The sequence below is a fragment of the Artemia franciscana genome, chromosome 13 (genome assembly GCF_032884065.1).
Source record: "Artemia franciscana chromosome 13, ASM3288406v1, whole genome shotgun sequence".
Classification (NCBI taxonomy): Eukaryota; Metazoa; Arthropoda; class Branchiopoda; order Anostraca; family Artemiidae; genus Artemia; species Artemia franciscana.
The window spans coordinates 15,303,832-15,320,683 of NC_088875.1; the positions used below are offsets into that span (position 1 = coordinate 15,303,832).

Genomic DNA, 16,852 nt, shown 5'->3' on the forward strand with positions numbered 1-16,852 from the left:
TGACACGGATGAATTTTACATACAGTTACAGGAGCAAATAGACAGGGTCCCAGGTCGAAATATGATGTTTTTACTGGGAGATCTTAACGCACAGGTCGGTAGAAATAGGGGTAAATGGTAGCCTAACCTTAGTAAAGTTGGTGTAGGAAAAGAAAACAATAATGGCTACGGACTTTTGCAATTTTGTCGGTATAAGGATCTAATTATAACTAATACGGTGTCTGGTAATAAAATGGTCCATAAGTTAACATGGTATTCATGTGATGGTAAGACAACAAACCTTACTGATTATGTTACATTAAACGGAAGACCGGGAGGATCAATACAAGATACTAGGGTATATAGGAGTGCTGTTTTTGATGTTAAAAGTAAAGATCGCCATCTAGTAGTGTCTAGGGTTAATTTAAAGCTGAAATTTCGGAAGGGTAGCTACCTCCCGGGAAGTTATAATGTTGGTAGACTCCAGGATGAGAATTTGACAGAAACTTTTCAGAAACTGTTGAATAGTAAACCTGAGAGTTTAAGATTTGACAATGTGGAAGGTGGTTGGAATAATTTTAGAAAAACAATTTGTGAAATTTCTTAAGGTGCTGGTGTCTTAGGTAAGGGAGTTAGGATTGCAGCTAGGAATATTAGTGAAAAAGCTTTCTGTTTAATAGAGAGGAGAAGGACTTGCACAAAAATTACCTGATTGATACACCATATGAAAACAAAAAGAATGTAAAGACAGTGGAGAAAGCATTAAAATATGAACTAAGCAGATGTGAAATGGATGTCATGGATAAAATTGCCGAGGATCTGGAAGATGACGGTATACTAGGCGGTATAATAAACGGCTAGACGGTATAATAGTGAAATAAGCGAAGTTGAAACTTAAAACGAACAAAAATTATTACTTCACATCCTATATAATATATATCAACAAAAATAGTACAAATAAACCAACTAATTATATTTCTCTATGCTTTTAGGATTATGGAAAACTAGCGTTTTACTGAATACACAAAATAATATAGGAGTTTTTGTTCGGTAAGAGTAAACCATTTAAAGAAACTATTAACAGTATAAAAATAAAGCATTCTTAGATTGTTGTTTTTTTGTTTAATTTGGCATCACTTCTGCACAATGAGCTCAGTTCAATCAGTTCAATGACTGGCTCTCGTTTTGGTTCTGGAAAGGACATGTCATGACCAGTTTGTGTACAAGTTCGTAAATTTATCTTGATAGTATTAGAACTATAGACTAGCTTTAGAATTTGTAACATAGCTTGAAATTTACTGTTGTACAGAGAGAAATAATTGCGTTTCCTGTGTTCATATTATGTCTTATTTAATCTTCATTTCAAGTAATTCTAAAGCCTATTTCTTACAATTTAAGACTGTATATCACACTATAATACACTATTATGTTAGACTGTATAATACACTATTGGTATTATAGCTGGTGATACCAAAATGCTACCTGATAAATCAATCCAATATTTCTGTATGCTGTTCGTTTACGTCGCGGCTATTAAAAATATATTTAACTTTGCACTTAAGTTTTTAAGATAATCTTAATTTTATACTTAAAGTTACTGGTATCACAACTGGTGTAAGACTATGAAAAGCTTTATAGATTCATTTATTGTTGTCAGGCTACATACTCAATTTTGACTCTCAAATAAATATTCCTGTTTGTATACTTGACTTTTGTGTTTTCAGTAAAGCGCTAGTTTTCTATAATCCTAAAAGCATAGGGAAACGTAATTAGTTGGTTTATTTTTACTATTGTTATATATATATATATATATATATATATATATATATATATATATATATATATATATATATATATATATATATATTAGATAGGTTATGAAGTAATATTTTTTGTTCGTTTTAAGTTTCAACTTTGCTCTTTACTTCCCTCGGAAAAACTTCATTTTTTAAAATTAATTTTTGCTCGTTTTTGATTAAAATTTATTGTAAAAACAACACTGCCATGATCTTTTTTATTTACACTAAATAATTTCTGTTTGTTTCAAGTTCTTACGCCACTCGTTACTTTCAGTCAATTTTTGTTATAATTAATCATCACCGATCTAGGGGAGATAAGACAACTCTAAAGGAAACTGCAGAAAACCTCGACAGTTACAAACAGAAAGTTTCTTTTCCATGCTTTACAAAAATATATATGTTTTGGTACCCTTTTCATTTTGATCTGACGCCGTTTTCCAGAGGTTTCAGACTTTTCTTCGAACCGAACCGAAATAATAGTTACCATTCCTGAGTCAGTGTCAGATGGCAATTTTTTTCACTAGGCAATTATTTTTCAAAACGTATTTTTTAATTTTGGTTACCATGGGCTGTGGTTTGCTGTTGATAGGTATGATACCGATACACCCGACACCACGTAGAGCCCTTCCTCAGGGACTATGGAGGGGCCATATCATCATTAAAACCATATTTATTGGATCTTTGAACTATTTTAAACAAAATGGCTATCTCAAAACTTTTATAAGAGGACTTTGGGGGAGGGAACCTTTAGGCAAGAGGGGCTAGTTGCCCTTCAATCTTTTTGGTCACTTAGGAAATGCACGACAAAAATTAATTTTCATTCAAATGTGCCATATGTGCCATTAAACATCTCTGTGATGTTCTGGTACTACCCATGCATTAATTAAAAAACAAACAAAGTTTTTCCGAGGGAAGTAAAGAGCGAAGTTAAAACTTAAAACGAACAAAAATTATTACTTCACAGCCTATCTAATATTTACCAATAAAAATAGTACAAATAAACCAAATAAATATGTTACCCTATACTTTTATACTTTAATTTTTTATCAATATGTAACTAGCGCTTAACTGAAAACTACTACTATTACTACTAACAACAACTTATCGCAGCACCAAGCCACCTGAGGCCAACACAGCTACACACGCTCCTCTTTTATCCCAATGTATTCATAGCCTTCCTTTTTACACCCTCCCAGAAAGTTCGTGTTTCTTTTAAATTTTTCTTTATGACACCTTCCCAACCCAGACGAGGATGACCTGCCTTCCACTTAGCCCTAGACGGTCGGCTGAAAAGGACAATCTTCGGCAACCTGTCATCCTTTATCCACAGAGCGCGCTATAGCCATCTCGACCTTGTTTTCATTATAGCCCTAGAAAGTGGGATAGAACCACATTTTTCGCACAGGCTACTGTTTGAAATACGGTCAGCCAGCCGGAAACCCAGAACAATCCGTAGGCAATTTCTTTGGAAAAAATCTATTAAGTCTTCATCCGCTTTTAAAAGCGCCCATGATTCAGAGCCATATTTGACCATTGTCATCACTGTACCTTCCAACATTCTAATCTTGGTTTGCAGACTTATCTTCCTGTTCTTCCAAACTTTTTCTTAACTGTGACAAAACGCCCTGAGCCTTGGCTGTTATGCTATTAACATTTTCACTGCTCCCAACGTCTTTGCTAATAATACTACCAAGGTAAGTGAAGCTGTCCACCTGATAGATCTTTTCGTTACCCAACGTCACCTTTTCATCTTCACGTATTCTTAGCCTTAGTGACTTATTCTTCTTAATATTAATTTTCAAATCTATTCTAGCACCCTGAACTCGCAAAGCTCATTCATTTCGCTCAAACTTTCATCTAGGATGATTAAATCATCAGCATAATCTAAGTCCTGAGGAGTTTTCCCTCTCCATTTTATTCTGTGGTCTCCCATTGTTTTTCCTGTCTCCTTAAGGCAAAGTCCATCAAAATGATCCATATAAAGGGGGTAGAACCGAACCCTGCTTAAATCCTGATTTAATACAAAACCAGCTGCTAACCTCATTTCCTACCTTAACCGCAGCAGTGTTATTCTCGTACATAGTACTAATCACTTTAGTTTATTCGTCTGGTATACCATACAAGGATAAGACCTTTGCTAAAGCTCTTCTGTCAACAGAATCGAACGCTGGCTCATAATCTATAAAACTGAGGACCAAAGGTGTTTAACACCTAAGGCACTTCAGGAGTTTTTGTACAGTAAAAGCAAACCAATTAAGGACACTTTTTACAGAATAGAAATATGGTCAATCCCTTTTAAGATCAATTTTTTTTAAGATAAAGCAGCAATCCATTTTAAGATTGTTGCCTTATTTTTTTACGTTTATTTGGTATCAAATGTGCACAATGGCCAAGTTCATTGACTGGCTCTCGTTTTGGTTATGAAAGGACCAATACGAGAGCCTGAAATAATAAATACCATTCGTGAATCAATGTCAGATGTTATTTTTTTTACATCTGATGTTAAACGCGTTTTTAACTTTGAGTTACTATGGGCTGTGGTTCGCTAACAAGACGTGAGATACCGATACACCCGATACCATGTCCAGCTTTTCCCCAGGGACTACGTAGGGTCATTTAATCATCAAATCCATATTTATTGGACCTTTGAACTATGTTAAACAAAATGGCTGTCTCAAAATTTTTATAGAACGGCTTTGGGGGGAGGGGGCCTTTCGGGAGCAAGAGCTAGTTGCCCTCCAGTCTTTTCGGTCACTAAAAAAGGCATTAGAGAATTTAATCTGGTTATCCGTTAGCCCTGGTAAAAAAAAAGAAAAAATGGGAGACAGATCAGTACTACCCATACAAAAAAGTGATTTTCCTTATTGCTCAAAGAGGGTGACTGTAATTCTATAGTCATGTTTTTCAACAATGCTGATTCCAATGGTACAATTTCATTTCAATCTGACCCCATTTTTTAGGGGTTTTAGGATTTTTTTTTAAACCACCATAAATTTCTTTTCGCAATATACTTTAACTTTTAAGACGAACCGATATAGACGAACCGACGGTAATCGATAGTTAATATGCGTGAATTAGTGTTAGATGGCAATTTTTCTTCACTAGGAAAATTTTTCTTTAAATACGATTTTTAGCTTATGTCTACTATGAGCTGTGGTTTGCTACCGATACGTGCGACACCGATACGCCTGATACCACATACATCCCTTCCCCAGGGACTATGGAGGGTACATCATCATCAAAACCATAGTCATTCGACCTTTGAACTATGTTAAACAAAATTGCTATCTCGAAATTTTCATAGGACGACTTTGGGGGAGGGGGTATTTAGGAAGGTTGCCCTCCAATCTTTTCGGTCACTTAAAAAGGCACTTAAAAATTTATTTTCCGTTCAAATAAGCCATTAAACATCTCTTTATGATGTTCTGGTCATTCGCTAGCCCTGGTGAAAAAAAAAAAAAAAAAAAAAAAAAAACGAGAGACACATGCAAAAGTTCTACCCATGCAAAAAAGTGATTTTCCTTGTTGTTCAAGGAGGGGGATCGTAATTTCCTTATTCAAGGTTTTCGATCATGCTGATTCCAATGGTGTGATTTTCATTTCGATTCGACGCCATTTTTAAGGGGTTTTAGGCTTTTTTTTTGAAATCACCATAAATTTCTTTTCGCAATAAACTTTTAATTTTAAGACGAACCGAAATAATAGTTAACATTCGTGAATCAGTGTCAGATCGCAATTTATTTTACTTGGTAGATTATTTCTGTACGCGTTTTTTAACTTTTGGTCACTAAGGGCTGTGATTCGCTACGATACTTGCGATACTGATACGCCCAATACCACGTAAAGTCCTTCCATAGGGACTATAGAGGATTTTATCATCATCAAAACCATATTTATTGAACCTTTGAACTATGTTAAACAAAATGGCTTTCTAAAACTTTTTAACCCCCTCTCCTCTGAAATGTTTGCCTGACTCGTTAAAATGTAATGAAAATGGATATAAACATTTTTTTTTGCGTTTTTTTTCGTGTAACCCAACCCCCCAAAAAATCGTGCGTAACCCCTCCCCCCCCCCCGAAGAAAAATCTGGATAAGGCCTTAAGAGGGTATATAGGCCTTATAATTTGTTTTTAGGCATCACAATCTGGGGGAAGATTTATACAAAGGTGAGTAAAAAGTCCAATTCTAATATGAACCTGTTAAAAATTCCTTCAATTATCCAAATCAAGGAAGATTTCTCAGGATACATTCCACGATTCAACCTTGTTTCTAGCATGTAACATCATATATTTCCTTAGAACTAGCCAGTTGCAAGACAAATTCTTAATATAAGTCTAAAATTTTTACCAATTTAACAACGTGTTGTTCTATGGCCCCCTTCCAAAAATATTCACTTTACAGAGCCATTTGCTAATAACCCCTCAAATTGCCGTAGGAATAATTTCAGATTGTTCTTGTCAACCTCACTACCGCCATACCATGTCCTCTAGTATGATTATGTTAAGAATCCCTTCAATTTTCAAAAGCATGTAACATCAAACATTTCCTTAAAACAAGGCAGTTATAAGACAAATTCTAGATTTAAGTCTACAATTTTTACCAATTTAACAACCTATTGTCATACAGTTCCCCTTCCAAAAATATTCACTTGACAGAACGGTTTGTTAATAACCTGTGAAACTCACGTATAATTCATTTAAATAGCCTATATTAAGTTCATTACAAGTATACCATATCCGTTTCTAATATAAACCTTTTAATAATACCTTCAAATTTAAAAATTAAGGAAGGTTTCTCATAATACAATCCGTGATTCACCCTTGTTTCTAGCATATAACATCAAACATTTCCTTAAAACAGACCAGTTGCAACACAAATCCTCGATTTAGGTCTGAAATCTTTACTAAGTCAACAGCCTTTGGTCCTATGGCCCCCTTCAAAAAATATTCACTTGCCTGAACCATTTGCCAATAACCTCTCAAATTTACATAGAAATTATTGGAAATTGTCCATGTCAATCTCATTGCCAACCAATACCGTGGCCAATTCTAATATGAATATGTTCAAAAAATTCCTTCAATTTGCAAAATTAAGGAAGATTTCTCAGGGTACATTCATTGTTCCTAGCATGTAACATCAAACATTTCCTTAAAACAAGCCAATTGCAAGTAAATCTTTAATTTAAGTCTGCAATTTTTACCGATATTGCAATCTATTGTCCTGTGGTTCCCCCTCAAAAAATATTCACTTGACAAAACTGTTTGCTAATAACCTGTCAAATTTACGTGTAAATCATTTCAATGGCCTATATCAATCTCATTAGTAGTATACCATGTCCAATTTTCATATGAATCTGTTAATAATTTCATCAAATTTAAAAGCAAGATAGGTTTATTAGGGTACAATCCTTGATTCTAGCTTACTTCTAGAATGTAATATTAAAGATTTCCGTAAAGTAAGCGAGATACATGACAAATCCTTGATTTGAGTTGCCTATTTTTTCTCTATTTAACATCCCACTGTCCTATGACCCCTTCAAATGATGTACCATTGACAAGACCATTTGTTAATAAATCATTTCAATTGACTATGTTAACCTCTACCAATACACCCTGTCCAAATCTAATATGAACCTGTTAATAATCCCTTCAAATTTTAAAATCAAGTAGGGTTTCTCAGGACATATTCTTTGATTCAGGTTTCTTTCTAGCATGTAACATCAAAAGTTTCTTTAAATACAGGACAGTTACAATATAATTCTTGATTTAAGTCTCAAATTTTTACTAATTTAAAAACCTTTTGTTCCATGACCCCCTTCCAAAAATATTCCCTTGACCAAACCATTTGCTAATAACCTGTCAAATTTACGTAGAAATCATTTCAAAATGTCTATGTCAACCTCATTCCCAGAATATCACGTCCAATTCTAATATGAACATGTTAAAAATCCCTTCAGTTTTCAAAATCAAGGAAGGTTTTTCGGGGTAGATTCCTTGGTTCAACCTTGTTTCTAGCATGTAATATCAAATATTTACTTAGAACAGGCCAGTTTCAAGACAAATCCTTGATTTAAGTCTGAAAATTTTTAACCAATTTAGCAACCTATTGTCCTATACCCCTTTACAAAAATATTCGCTTGATGCAATCGTTTCCTAATAACCTCTCAAATTTACGTAGAAACCATTTCAAATTGTCTATGTCAAACTCTTCTTATATCGAAGACCAGACGCGAGGGATTGATAACTCCACTAGTACAGCTGATAGGCCTGTCCTAAAACGTAGAAAGAGGATACGAGGGATTGGTAACTCCAAAGGTACACCCTGAGAGGGCCGTTGTAGGACGTAAAGAGGGGATACTATTCCCCCCTCCAGGCCTTAAACCGCCACTGATGGAGACTACTTCATATTTCTAAATATCCAGAAATCTAAAGGGGCCATGTAATACAACATTTAGGAATGTTTGTCAACAAATTAGTAATCATTAGAAAGAGATATGTATGCTGGTTTTTTGTATTTATGATTATTACTCAATTGCAATATGTTTTTTAATTTTTGTAAATGAGCTCTTTGGCTAGCTAATCAAAAACCAAAAAGTTAATTGCGCAGCATTTCAGTTTTTAGCAAGTGTAGATCTTTTCTTATCAAACCTTTGTAGAATATATTTAAAAAGCTGATGTGATGGATGTTAGTCAGCTGGTAAAAGAAATCAAGGAAAGACTTCGTGGGACCTGTATAATTTCAATGGACGTTTTCAAATATGGAAAATTTCCATTTATAGATATATAACACAATGAAAATATGAAGTTTTTCGTTGATTTCGTCATTTTAACAGTTAAATGAAGGGTGGCCCCATTTTCATGTAATAATCTTACATTAACTGTATATGTCGTCTATTCTGTCTAATTTTCTTATACATTTCTACTGCCTAAAATTTCGAGCTCCCTAAAATAAGTCCCATATGAGGGACTACATATTTTGCAAAAAGATTTCAATTTATTTTTGTTTTTTTTTTTCAGATTGTTGCTTGCATTATTCTGAGTTACATGGCATGGGTGCTCGCAACAACCGTAGGAAGTGAATTTGTCGCTGAAACAAAGGTGAGAATCCTGATTCAAACTTTCTTCAAGACATCTTTTTTCAGGCCCGCTAATCAAGTGAGGAACCCCCGGCTGTAAAAAAATTGATCCCCTAAAGTGAGGAGTGGTAATCTAGTAAAACATTTAACAAGAAAATAAATATAGTGAAAACTTCATAGAACCTGAATTAGACAATAATTGCTATCCAAATAAGGAAAAAAAAAATATTTATCCTGGTCATGTCAGTCTCTTGTACCAATCATGTCATTCTGTTGAGGTTAAATAAATTTTCCTCAACAGATGGATAAAAACCTATATATATAAGAACTTCTAGAGTAGTGGAGGGTTTCCAGTTCCGATCCCAGCGTCCTAGCAACCAGTTCCGGGTCCTTGCAAACAGCCAGTATTATTGATTATGTACACCAGGTTGTTACGTAATACTAAGGTGGGAGTTTTTCTTAAAAATTTTTTCAAGGATGTTACGTAAAAGTTAATTGTTTACCTATTCAAATATTTAAGAACAATTCAAACTTTCTTCAAGACATCTTTTTTCAGGCCCGCTAATCAAGTGAGGAACCCCCGGCTGTAAAAAAATTGATCCCCTAAAGTGAGGAGTGGTAATCTAGTAATACATTTAACAAGAAAAAACATTTTTCGATTTCGAAACATTTTTATTTTCAAAAAATTGAATAGTAGCAATTTTACTCTTTTTTCACTTCAAGACATTTTTCAAGACGTTTCAAGACACTTTTAACACATTTTTCCTTGAAGACATTATACAATAACACATTTTTGCCTTGAAGACAATTCACTTTATTTTGCCTTAATAATCTTGTCAATTACAAAGAAAACAGCGGAGGTCAAAAACGATTTAAAACACTTACAAAATTAAATTATTTACATATAGTTTATTAAGAATTATTTTTCAAGTCACCATTATAATGATTTACGAAGTACGGACCAAATGACTTCAGTTACCGCTCTGATGAGTGGATCGGTGGTTGTTCCAGCTTTGCATCGTTTTTTGTTCTCTCTCTGAGCCTAGTGGAATGTTGAGTTTGGCGTGTCTCAAAAGCCGGAAGAAGATCACGGTGTGTTTCCAAGTCAGGGATTTTTCGACCGAAGTCCACAACCAATTTATGCCTTCTCTCTTTAAGGGACTCCAGCTTTAGAACTTTGATGCTAGTCTCGTAGTCACCATAATCACCCACAATATTATTTTGCAGGCCCTTTTCTGCAATCTTTATGTTTTGTCGCTTTGGTTGATGATCCGTGCGCTGTGCCGCACTGGGCAAGCACATTCTGTGTTCGGTCTAATGTAAGATTTGTAGCATACAACCATGATCTGAATTGTCAAGCCAAAACGGCGAAGGTAGGCGAAAGATGTTAAGAGGTAGGCGATTTTAGAGACAATATATGATACGTGGGTGTTCCATTTGAGGTCAGAGTCCAGGTGGACACCTAGAATCTTCACCAATTTTATAGATTTCGGCTCATTGCATGGCGGGTCTGGAACTGGCTGTTTAAGGAAGTTAACCCTGAATAAGAGAGTTTTCTCCTGGCTGAATGTGAGCTTTACTTGGTTTGCTTCTTCTTCGATCTTTTGCATTGCTGTAAGGAACGAATCTTGCTGTATGTTCTGTGAAGTAGTCTGGGGAGGAGAGTGGAGAGGTCATCTGTAGCGTTCAGTGCTTTCGCGCAGAAGCTTTTTGATTACTATGAGAAAAACTAAAGGGTCTAGCTTCCACCCTTGTGCCGCACCGCATGTCAGCTCCCTGAGTTCAGATACTTCGCCATTTTGAAGTTGAACATTCTGTTTTCGGTTCGTCAAAAAAACTGCGAACCATTCGTAAGACGATTTGCCTTGCATTAAGAGATGTTGCCTCGTTGATACCAACTGTGTGGTCGAGCAAGTCAAACACTTTCACGGAGTTCACGATGATGCAGTCAATATAAGTGCCGTCTTTCTCCAGATGTCTCGGCTCCTAATGGCTCCAGGATGTCTCTAATGAGGCGAACCAGGTAGAGCACAGTATTGTGGCCTGAACGGAAGCCGTATTGACGAGGATTAAGCGGATCGCCAATATCTTCTAAGAGTCATTTGAAAACAATTCCTTCCAGGACTTTAGAGAAGATCAATGTCTTTGAGATGGGCGGATTAAGCGGATCGCCAATATCTTCTAAGAGTCATTTGAAAACAATTCCTTTCAGGACTTTAGAGAAGATCGATGTCTTTGAGATGGGCCTTAAATCATTTGGGCCTTGAAAGCCTTCAAAACATTTTTCAAGACGTTTCTAGGCATTTCAAGACGTTTTTTGAGAAAATTTTCTTCAAGACGTTCTTAAGATGTTTCAAGACGGTAGTCAAATATTTACTTGTGGAAATTCAAACAACATTATTAATAACGTCTAATGTCTACATATTTCCGTTGCCATAGGGGAAAGTGTATCAGACAAGTCACTACGCCCTAGTACCCAGCAAGTATTACTGATTATTGATCTATTACGTGCACCTGGTTGTTATGTAATAGTTGATTGTTTACATATGCCAAAGCCATAGCAACCAGTTCCTTGTTTACGTAATTTCACGTGTCAATAACACTTGTTTTCCCCTCAAGGCTTTCTTCAAGACGCCTGACCCTAGTAACTAATTCCAACCTGGCTTTAGCAGCCAACAAGTATTATTTATTATTGGTCTATTTTGCACACCTGGTTGTTCCATATTTATTAATTGTTTGATGCGAGCTAGACAAAGACAGGTCAAGTTGGGCATCAAAGTCAGTGAGACGTTACGGAAGAATCAATGCACAAATGATTCCACTGACCAGTTATCGATCCCATGTTTAAAACTGAACGACAATGACTCATATTATTGTTTATTTGGAAGGTATTTCTGTTTTATTCCCCATTTTTTTTCTTTAGATTTCTTCCCAAACTCTATTTGAAGCACGGGAGAAGTTACTTCAACTTGAAAAAGTGAGTTCTACTTCTACTAGCAAAAATAAGGGAACACAGAAATAAACACAGGAAAATAGAATACAGAAAATGGGAGGAATGTGGGAAAAAAGTAAGAATGAAAGATAAGTGCACAAAAAACACATGGAATACAGAACAAGAGCTAAGAGCTCATATGGCACTTGTGACGAGGCGAGAAGAGCTAAGAGCCAAGAGATCATATGGTATGAGCTCTAACAAAATTCTATGAATCAATAGATTGATTTAAAAAGGAAAATAAGAGGCTTAATGTCGGTCAGGATTTAAAATAAGAGCTCTGAGTCACGATGTCCTTCTAAATATCAAAATTCATTAAGATTCGATCACCCATTCGTAAGTTATAAATACCTAGTTTTTTCAAAATTTTCCTCTCCCTGTAGCCCTCCAGATGGTTGAATCTGGGATAACAACTTTATTAAGTCAAATTGTGCAGCTCCCTGACACGCTTACCAATTTTCATCGTCTTAGCACGTCCAGAAGAACCAAACTCGCCAAATCACTGAAACCCTCCCCCCAACTCCTCCAAAGAGAGCGAATCCAGTACGATTTTGTCAATCACGTATCAAGGACATTTTTTTATTCTATCCACCAACCTTCATCCCGATTCCTCCACTCCAAGTGTTTTTCCAAGATTTCCCCCTCCAACTCCCCCCAATGTCAAAAGATCTGGCCGGTATTTGAAATAAGAGCTCTGAGACATGAATTCCTTCTAAAAATCAAATTTCATCAAGATCCGATCATCTATTCGTAAGATAAAAATACCCCAATTTTCACGTTTTCCAAGAATTCCAATTTCCCCCTCCAAGTCCCCCCAATGTCATAGGATCTGGTCGGAATATAAAATTAGAACTTTAAAGCACACGATCCTTCTATATATCCAATTTCATTAAGATCTGGTAACCCTTTCGTAAGTTACAAATACCTCAATTTTCAAAATTACCCCCCTCCCAATTCCACCAAAGAGAGCAGATCCGGTCTGGTTGTGTCAGTCACGTATCTTAGACAGGTTTCTATTCTGATTTCATCCTGGTTTCACCGCTTTAAGTTTTTTCTAAGATTTCCGGTCCCCCCAACTGCCCCCCTCCAATTACGCTTGACCCGGTTAAGATTTAAAATAAGAGATCTGAGTTACGAGTTCCTTCTAAATATGAAGTTTCATGAAGATCCGATCACTCCTTCGTAAGTTAAAAATACGTCATTTTTCTTATTTTTCAGAATTAACCCCCCCCCCAATAGAGCGGATCCGTTCCAATTATGTAAATCACGTATGTAAGACTTCTGCTTATTTTCCCCACCAAGTTTCATCCCGATCCCTCCAATCTAAGCGTTTCCCATGATTTTAGGTTCCCCCACCCCACACTTCCTCCAATGTCACCAGATCCGGTCAGGATTTAAAAAAAGAGCTTTGAGACACGATATCCTTCTAAATATCAAATTTCATTGAGATCCAATCACCCGTTCGTAAGTTAAAAATACCTCATTTTTTCTAATTTTTCAGAATTAACCCCTCCCCTAACTACCCCAAAGAGAGCAGATCCGTTCCGGTTATGTCAATCATGTATCTAGGACTTGTGCTTATTTTTCCCACCAAGTTTCATCCCGATCCCTCCACTAAGTGTTTTCCAAGTTTTAGGTTTCCCCCTCCCAACTCCCTCCAATGTCACCAGATCCGGTCGGGATTTAAAATAAGAGCTCTGAGACACGATATCCTTCCAAATATCAAATTTCATTGAGATCCGATCACCCGTTCGTAAGTTAAAAATACCTCATTTTTTCTAATTTTTAGAATTACCCCCCCCCCCCCAACTACCCCAAAGAAAGCGGATCCGTTCCGATTATGTCAATCATGTATCTGGGACTTGTGCTTATTTTTACCATCAAGTTTCATCCCGATCCCTCCACTCTAAGTGTTTTCCAAGATTTTAGGTTTCCCCTCTCCAACTCCCCCCAATGTCATCAGATCCAGTCGGGATTTAAAATAAGAGCTCTGAGACACAATATCATTCCAAACATCAAATTTCATTAAGATCCCATCACCCGCTCATAAGTTAAAAATATTTCATTTTTTCTATTTTTTCCGAATTAACGGGCCTCCCACTCCCCCCCCCCAGATGGTCAAATCGGGGAAACGACTATTTCTAATTTAATCTGGTCCGGTCCCTGATGCGTTTGCCAAATTTCATCGTCCTAGCTTACCTGGAAGTGCCTAAAGTAGCAAAACCTGGACCGACAGACAGACCGACAGGCAGACCGACATAAAAAAAACCTGCCATAAAAAATCTGGAAAGGGTGTTGTCATCGGAACTGAAACTCCTCTACTACTTTCTTGTTGCGCGCTACTAGCCGTACCACAATACAGTCATGTTTGTGAATAAATCCCAAATTACGAACATTACAGCCCCAATAATTTATCTCGTTCACGATTGTTGAGTTCAACAGTGTTCGACTTTTGTGCGTAAATTTTACGATTAACCAATCAGAGTAAAGATTTAACGTATCATTTTTTGGAAACTGTGGAAGCTTAAAAGACGGAAATTTCGAACAGCAATTTCCCTTTCTGTAAGATATTTGAAGGAAAATGTAAAGGGATAAGATTAGTAGACGTTTGGGAACAAATTAGTGCTGATGCAAGGTTCTCAAAACGATATTTTGCTATTTCAAGGTCCTGTTTCTATTGTACAAGCTGAGGGGGCGCGGAGTTCTCACCGCTTAGTAAACATCCCGGAACGCCATATTTGCCATATAGTTGAATCACGCTTGGCGCAGTTCCGGCACACTTGGCAATAGTCCCCAAAATGCTTGACAGTAACACTTCCCAAAACTCTCGGCACAGTTCCGTGGCATTTGGAAAGCGCCAACTGGTGTACATGATTTTGGAGAGAGAGAGAGAGAGAGATCGACCCCTCGGTACAGGCGTTATCTTCAAACCAAGAAAAAACACATTGCATTAAAAAATTTACGGACTTTTTTTTATGAAATTATCAACTATTATGTGCGTGGGGTAGAACTGATTTTCATAAAATGTAGGTATTGGTTTTACTCAAAATGACAGGCACACATATAAGAATTTATTCCGTGGGTGAGTGGTAAATTCTTCAAAACAATTTAAACAGACAAATAATATAGGAAGCAAAAAAGACTGGATCTGACCCAGCGCAATAAAATTTTTGTGGGGATCTTTTCTTTCTCAAGCTTCTATTTTTGTCTCTATCCCCAGAAAGATGACCCTGTCTGCGTAACCTTATTGTAGCGTCAGGGTGAAACTTTCACACGCTTGCTTAACAAGAATCATGACCACAAACAGCGTTACAGGGTGGCCTAAAGAAAACGAGGAACTTCTATGAGTTGGGTCGTCGGTCATTTAGCATCGACAAATAGGAATTGAAAACTAGTAGCACGACATGCGCTATGGCGTCTGGTGGCTTTATTAAAAAAGAAGAAAATTTAAAAGAGAATTAGACGTAAATATCACCAATGTATAGCGAAAATGGATTAAAATTTAAATTTCCCGATTAGTGTTAATCAACCCGCATTTTTATTTTCAAGGGTTATTTTAAGTCACAATAATGTACAGAGAAGTAGGCGTGGGTTGACTTGGACAAATTTTGGCTGGTAAAGTAGGCTGAATTTAGTCTAGAAGGTCTATTAGGGACAGAATTCTACTTTTTTCGCCCCCTTCCCTCTGTATTGCATTTCAAAGCACCTCCAAAAAACGAGTATGCAGCAATTAGGTTGTCAAACTCTAGATGGCGTTGGGGATTTTTCTTTTCAATATTAGCACCAGTTTCCATTCTTATAAATTGTTCATGATCTTTGGGTTGGCTGTGAGGAGTGACCCTTGCATAAATTATAACCTTTTTAATGACACGACATTACAGAGGATTTTTAATGGACAGTCCTTCTGGTTTCGTTTTGTCGTCTTTTTTGAACTCTTGGCATGAAACAGTCCTTGAATTGTCATTCTATTATGAGTTGGTTTTGCATCGTAATATAATATTTGCAGAAATATCACATAATTAGTCAGATGTAGTAAGCCGGAATTTCTTATGCAGGGTATCGACTTTTGTTGATAGGAATGCATTGTTCTACTCAGCGACATGCAGTGATATGCAATGAAATTTGCAGAGGATAGAACTAAACCTACATTGAACAGGAGATCCTAGCATTTTTTGCTAAGGCCCTAACGCTTTATTTAGTTTTTATTTTATTTGAAAAATATACAAATTGTGACAAGAACATTATGAAATTTAAAGACAGCTAACATATGGGTATTACGATCAATGAATTTAGACACTGAACTTGCTAGAAATTTCAGAAACTCTTACAGGCATGGAAAACATGGAATTAGGTGATATAAAGTCTATTTAGTTATATGAATAATGGGGCATATAGGCAGAGACTGGGACTCATCATAAATAAGAAAGCTTCCAAGTCTTGTTTAGGTTGGAAAAGCGATGATAGTAGAATTCTAGCCGCACACTTGTTACTAAAAAGAGCAATGTGGCTCCGTAAAACAGACCAACGGAGATAGTTGTGACTTGAGGAAATTTACATAGAGTTATAGGGACGAACAGAAAAGATCAAGATTAGGCTATCTGAAATTGTACACTGCTACGATTTTTTAGATACAATAATCTACTCAGAATCATTTTATTGTAAGTTTACAATTTATTGTAAAGAAAAAATTGACGCGATGCTAAGAAAAATTAAAGATCATGTTAAAAAACTTTAAATTAAATGTTAAAAGTAAAGATCACTGCTACAGTAATGAAGGAAGAATTTGGTTCGATCCCAGTTTCTTAGGCTTCAATGAAAGAAAACTTAAGATAGTTGGGTCATTTGTTATGGATGAAGGTAGGTGGCGAACCATTTTTTTTTTGAAAATTCAGGTGGTGTGCAATGAAGAACGAGACACCATCAAACGGTGCGGGAAGAGGTCACAAGGAAAGATTTAAAGGAAGAAGGAAATGAAAAGAAGGAAGTTCAAAAGTGGAGCTGTGAGCA

At 36.3% G+C, this 16,852-nt stretch overlaps 1 protein-coding gene across 4 annotated transcripts in view; it reads left to right on the forward strand.

Moving 5' to 3' along the window:
• Positions 1–16,852, forward strand: part of LOC136034574 (tetraspanin-15-like) — a 117,292-nt gene that overhangs the window by 20,631 nt on the left and 79,809 nt on the right. For all 4 annotated transcript variants that reach the window (XM_065715818.1, XM_065715819.1, XM_065715820.1 and 1 more), the window contains exon 2: positions 8,795–8,875. In XM_065715818.1, coding sequence (XP_065571890.1) covers positions 8,795–8,875 — 81 coding nt within the window. The remainder of the gene's footprint in view (positions 1–8,794; positions 8,876–16,852) is intronic.